Below are 5352 nucleotides of genomic sequence, written 5' to 3' on the forward strand. Positions count from 1 at the left end.
TTAGTAGCTTCCGATAAAGCAGCTAAGCCTATTGACGGCAAAGCGACATATCTTTCCTCTTTATTTTACCCACGGTAATCGATTGCACGCTTTATCTGAATCACCGAAGAATTTTGTAGCGCTCATATCCGCTAGCGTGGTTCGTCAGAACGGGATCCCAGTGATAAGCTTCAGTACAACTAACCATTAATTAAGGAATTAACCGAATTAGTTAGGTGCAGGAACCGAATTAATGAAGTGTAGCAGAAAATGGTCCCAATAAAATAATAAATGATAAGTCCTTTTAAGGACAACTAAAAAGTTATTCCTAAATACAGTGACATATAACGAAAATTAGCATTTACCGATATTATATCGATCGGCTAAATAAATGGATTATTCTATGGAAAGACAAATCAAGAGTCGGGTAAAATTTTCAATCAGGTACACATATTTACATTTATACAATTAATGAAGAAGTTAATTGTAACGATCTTAGCGCAGCAATCGATGAACTGCGCACATGGAAAATATGAACGAAGTTGACAGCTCATCATAAATAGTAATTCACATAAAGAATTAAAGAAGAAACATTTGCAGCAAAGTGATCATGAAATGAGATAAAAATATTGTTTAGTTGCGGCAACAACGCAACCAGAAAATAAGTAAGGTTGACTTAGAACATTACACAGCTTATATTGAGAGAGAAATTTTAGTTCTGCCACAGCAAGAAAAAAGGCTACGAGTGACGACCGAGGATGAATCGCAAAGAAATAAGTCGGTCTTCAGTCTAGACCCAAACCTCTCTAGCTTTACGCATACGGTTTAAGCAAGAGTCAGATAACAATGGTAAAAAAACACGACAACAATATAATAACAATTCTATTTCTGATCTTCGTCGCAGACTTTGGTGCCTGTGAGCAAGAAGCCTCCTCCTCCAGACATATTAACAAGAGGGTGCGTGCGTTCAGGAAGAACTTGCAGCTCCCGCAGCCACGTCTCGCTGAGATGCATGCATCTGCCGCCATGGTTCTTCAGCTCCATGTACAGCTCCATCAGCGGCTGAAATACAGCCGCAATGTGGAATAAATATCATTTGTGCGCACAAAGTTTCTTATGCACACGGGGAATCACATTCAGTCAAGATTATAATAAGCAATTTATCAAAAGTATTAGCAATACGTAATACATACCTAAGCATTAGCTATTAGGTCCAAATTATAATTAGCAAAATCTAAATATTAAAAATTTCACCTCTTTCTCACTACAGAAATTAAAGAATCAATTACTATAAAAACAGATAAGGGACTGCGGGCAATAGTGGGGAATGCAAGCAATCGTAGGGACTGCGGGCAATCGTAGGGACTGCGGGCAATCGTGAGGACTGCGGCTAATAGTGGGGACTGCGGGTAATCGTTGGGAATGCAAGCAATCGTAGGGACTGCGGGCAATAGTGGGGAATGCAAGCAATCGTAGGGACTGCGGGCAATAGTGGGGATTGCGGGCAATCGCGGGGACTGCGGGTAATCGTGGGGACTGCGGCTAATAGTGGAGACTGCGGGCAATATTTGGGAATGCAAGCAATCGTAGGGACTGCGGGCAATAGTGGGGAATGCAAGCAATCGTAGGGACTGCGGGCAATCGTGAGGACTGCGGCTAATAGTGGAGACTGCGGCCAATATTTGGGAATGCAAGCAATCGTACGGACTGCGAGCAATATTTGAGAATGCAAGCAATCGTGGGGACTGCGGGCAATCGCAGGGACTGCGGGCAATTGTGGAAAATGCAAGCAATCGTGGGGACTGCGGGCAATCGCTGTTTCATGGGAGAATACGAGCAATGAGGTGTACTGCGAGAAATTGTGGATACTACGAGCAATCGTGGTCATGTGGATACTTCAGCTCCATACCTACTCTGATCTCAAGCACGATACACAATCTGATATCTCTGCAGATGAGATTTTTGCCTAAGCTTTAGCTAAGCTATATTACGCTGAGCTACTTTTGCCTAAGCTATAGATGTGAGAAAAAACTGACGACAGATTGCTCAAATATTCATGCCAATAATTATATATTCATCAATATTTGTATTTCATGTTTCATAGACATTCATTCTATTAGTGCAGAGGACTTGCATGGAAAAGTTAGCAGCTTACAGCTTTCCTCCTTGCACATGGTTTGTCTGCTTTCTCATCCTGATCGTGTTTGCGCTTGCCGTGTGGTTGTTCCTGAGTGCCGTTGTCGGTAACGTCCATGGGAGCGTCAGGACGCAGCAAACGAGGGTCTATCACCAGGGGCTCCAGGGTCGTATCAAGAGTCTTCTCTGCACGTTAACAAGGAAAATATTCAAAGACATTTCTGCTTATCCTTGTTTTCTTATCCTTGTTTCTTCTGTTATACTTGCCTTTACAATGATTTCATTTTGATTACCTACTACAAGTACAAGTGTAAATCATTTGCAGAACAGTCAATTGCCACAATAATGACCAAAAAAGATCAAGGAACTCGTACTACTGCATCAGAGGAGTAGTACAGACTGTTTGTTTTTACTGACCTGGTTTTTTCACTTTGTGCAGCCTGTTTATGTGAAGGAAAGACAGTGCTGAGAACGTGTCATCATCAAAATTCATCGCAGTTACCGCCGACCTGGAAAATGAAGTATATATTTGATGTTACTTGGTAACATCAACAAGCGTCTAGAATGTAACAATCATAGGCCTTGCTTCAGCGCCACCTTATATATTTGACAGCAATGGAATACAGATGGCAGGAGTACTCCCGGGTGCTGGATGAGTGGTAACATTGTTTATCTCAATCAAATAACTCCACACATTTTTTAGCCAATTCAGATGTAATTTAATAAAAAGACACTAACTTTTCCAGGAAACTGGGAATTAGATTTGGAAAAAATAAATTTACAATGTTTACAGCGAAGGCTTATTAGCAATCACACAACAGTGTCTATGGCATTGATAATGTTAAGGTGACATCAATAACTGATACAAATGTATAGAAAATTTGTGTTACGGGAAAACTATAGATAATTTTAAATTATGAACGCAGAGGTAAGAGCAGCGTGCAACGCACGTGAAGTAAGTATATTTGAGGGCTTTTTCTCCAGCGTAGACGTGAACGAGACGACCAGCAGCACCAAGCCTGTGCAGCAGAGCAGCAGTCACCAGGCCCTGTGTGCCTGAGTCATAGACCGCAACTCTACTGCCTGGATACACGTTGCTGTAGCTCAGTAGCTGGTATAGGCTGTCCGGCCGTAAGTATCTGTACAAATCACACACAACTCGTGAAGTTCAGCATATAGAATTGACAGATCAGTAACATACTGTGTTTTAAATAAACGTTCAGTATAATTGCAGTTTTAGACATCAAACTTATGGATTATGATGTTAATAATACTGATACTTGACCTCATATTAATCCTCTACTGCCTGACACGAGTAACCAGAACAATATTGTCACATATAATTCAAGTTGAAAGTTCTGTTCCCAGACAGTGACAAAAGCGGTAGAAGGTTAATTAAAAGTATCAAAATTCCCCAATATTATTCATAATTAATACTATTTAGATAATCACAAACAAACTATGCACACCAAGAGCGTGCATTGCTGCAATGACTCACGATACTGTCCTGGGTCCTTGAAAAAACATAGCCTCTGCAATTAGGTCAATGGTAGGCTTGTGAATTACAATGAGCTCAGCATGTTTCTTCCCTTTCTTGTCCACATATTTCTGTTGTGAATATTTGGTCTTTGAACTGAATGTAGTGCTGTTGGCAGTGATGGCTTGAATCACCTGAAATGAAGAAAAAAATTATAGGAATTTTCAGCCAAAATAAAATCAGAAAAAAACCTGTCACCAAAGATTCATGTACAGCTATTTTTGTAAGTATGGGAAACTTTCATTTACATCAACATACATAGTTTAAAAGTACTGATGTTAAGCAAATTATTTTTTGTGTCAAAATTCAACTGTAAGTGATGATTTAATTATAAAAGCTTAATATCATTATATCTATTCATTAGATTAGTATGATCTGGAGTAAGTTCCATATGGAGATTATTTGAACCATCTAATCATAAACTGGATGATAATATTTATTAATCTAAATCAGAGAAAATATAATTGAGCATAATCAGTTCACATCTACACTTACTTCTTCACCGCTAGCACCAGATTTTTTCAGTGCCATAATTTCTTCCATTGTAAGTTTTTGGGAAGAGCCATCACCCAAGAGATTTCTGTTATCAAATGCAGAGGCTTCATTTGCAGTCTCTGATCATGAGAAATGGGACAGTAAATTTCTTTGCAATTCAAAATTATGCTTGAAATTTCTCACATATCACAATAATTTTTCATCTGTTTCTAGGAGTATATATATATATATATAAATATGCTTAACAGATTGGTAAAGTCCTGTTAAAAAAAATTTGTGTTTCTTATGCATCATTGCTAGGTAGTACTCTTAACTCAAATCAAAGTAATATTTTGATAATGAATGCAGTTTTAGCTCTTCCACAAGAGTACATCCAAAACAAGAAAAAAAAAACAATATCAAAGGTATGGCCCATAATTAGAACTAAAGAATTTCAAGTAATACAACAACCTGCCTCTCTTTAGGTCATAATTAGATATCTCTTCCCAGGTCAAGCATTGAAGATAGTAGATTCTCTTCTTGTCATTGCTGCACACCATCTGAAAAGTTGAACCATATGGCTGCCCAATGGCACTTGACAGGTGAATGGAGACGCTCTCTCGTCGTTTGCCAAGCATATAAGGCCTGGGGATTTAAAATGCACTTTAAATGTAAAGCAAACTACTCACCTGCAAGGTTCTAGGGCTATTGCTGTATACATAATACATTATTTTTAATAAGATAATAAATGTTAGAATGTTTATATTTATTTCAAATTGACAATCTATTTTTTCTGGAAAATGAGTAAAAGCTATCATTTGAGAAAATGAACAAACATAATTGTTACAAGACTTACTTCTGAGTAATTTTTGTCAATTTGAGGTAGGTTCCTTTTTGAAAAACCACCCAGCAGCCATCAGAAATTGTTGAAATTGAACATGGATCTTCCATTAGGTCAGGTTTTGTTATTAGTTTCTTGTTATCACTTTTCTGCTCAAAAAAATATCACTGATAAAAATTGTTACCTGTTCTTTTTTTTTAATCTGAGCCTCTGTCATCAATACTTTAATTATAAAACAATACGTAATTCTAGAGTGTTTGGACAAAGAAAGAATCTTAAATTCTAATTTTTAAAGTCAACAGCAATTTACTATAGCCATTAAAGTTGAATGAATTTATGCCTGCAGTTTTTGGAAATTGCCCATAAAATAATAGCTTTTATCTGT

The 5352-nt window shown here is 37.8% G+C and overlaps 1 protein-coding gene across 1 annotated transcript; it reads right to left on the reverse strand.

The window, feature by feature from the left end:
• Positions 1-844: 844 nt before the first annotated feature.
• On the reverse strand, positions 845-5111 carry LOC108666864 (tRNA (adenine(58)-N(1))-methyltransferase non-catalytic subunit TRM6). Its single transcript, XM_047880892.1, has 8 exons — positions 4983-5111; positions 4602-4771; positions 4148-4266; positions 3614-3786; positions 3066-3254; positions 2533-2624; positions 2135-2301; positions 845-1041 (listed from the first exon to the last, which is right to left on the reverse strand). The coding sequence occupies exons 1-8, from the start codon at positions 5075-5077 to the stop codon at positions 862-864; spliced, it is 1185 nt and encodes a 394-aa protein (XP_047736848.1). The 5' UTR covers positions 5078-5111; the 3' UTR covers positions 845-861.
• Between the last annotated feature and the right edge of the window lie 241 nt (positions 5112-5352).

This window comes from Hyalella azteca, unplaced genomic scaffold, assembly GCF_000764305.2.
Source record: "Hyalella azteca isolate HAZT.00-mixed unplaced genomic scaffold, Hazt_2.0.2 contig6532, whole genome shotgun sequence".
Taxonomy (NCBI): Eukaryota; Metazoa; Arthropoda; class Malacostraca; order Amphipoda; family Hyalellidae; genus Hyalella; species Hyalella azteca.

What these genes read in the sequence shown, in the direction of transcription:
- LOC108666864 (XM_047880892.1), bottom strand. Translation starts at nt 5,077, where the DNA reads ATGGAAGATCCATGTTCAATTTCAACAATTTCTGATGGCTGCTGGGTG. An exon ending in TAATTATGACCTAAAGAGAG is followed by an intron (nt 4,267 to 4,601) that starts GCAGGTTGTTGT and finishes TCTCATGATCAG; the next exon opens with AGACTGCAAATGAAGCCTCT. An exon ending in CATGTGCAAGGAGGAAAGCT is followed by an intron (nt 1,042 to 2,134) that starts GTAAGCTGCTAA and finishes GCTGTATTTCAG; the next exon opens with CCGCTGATGGAGCTGTACAT.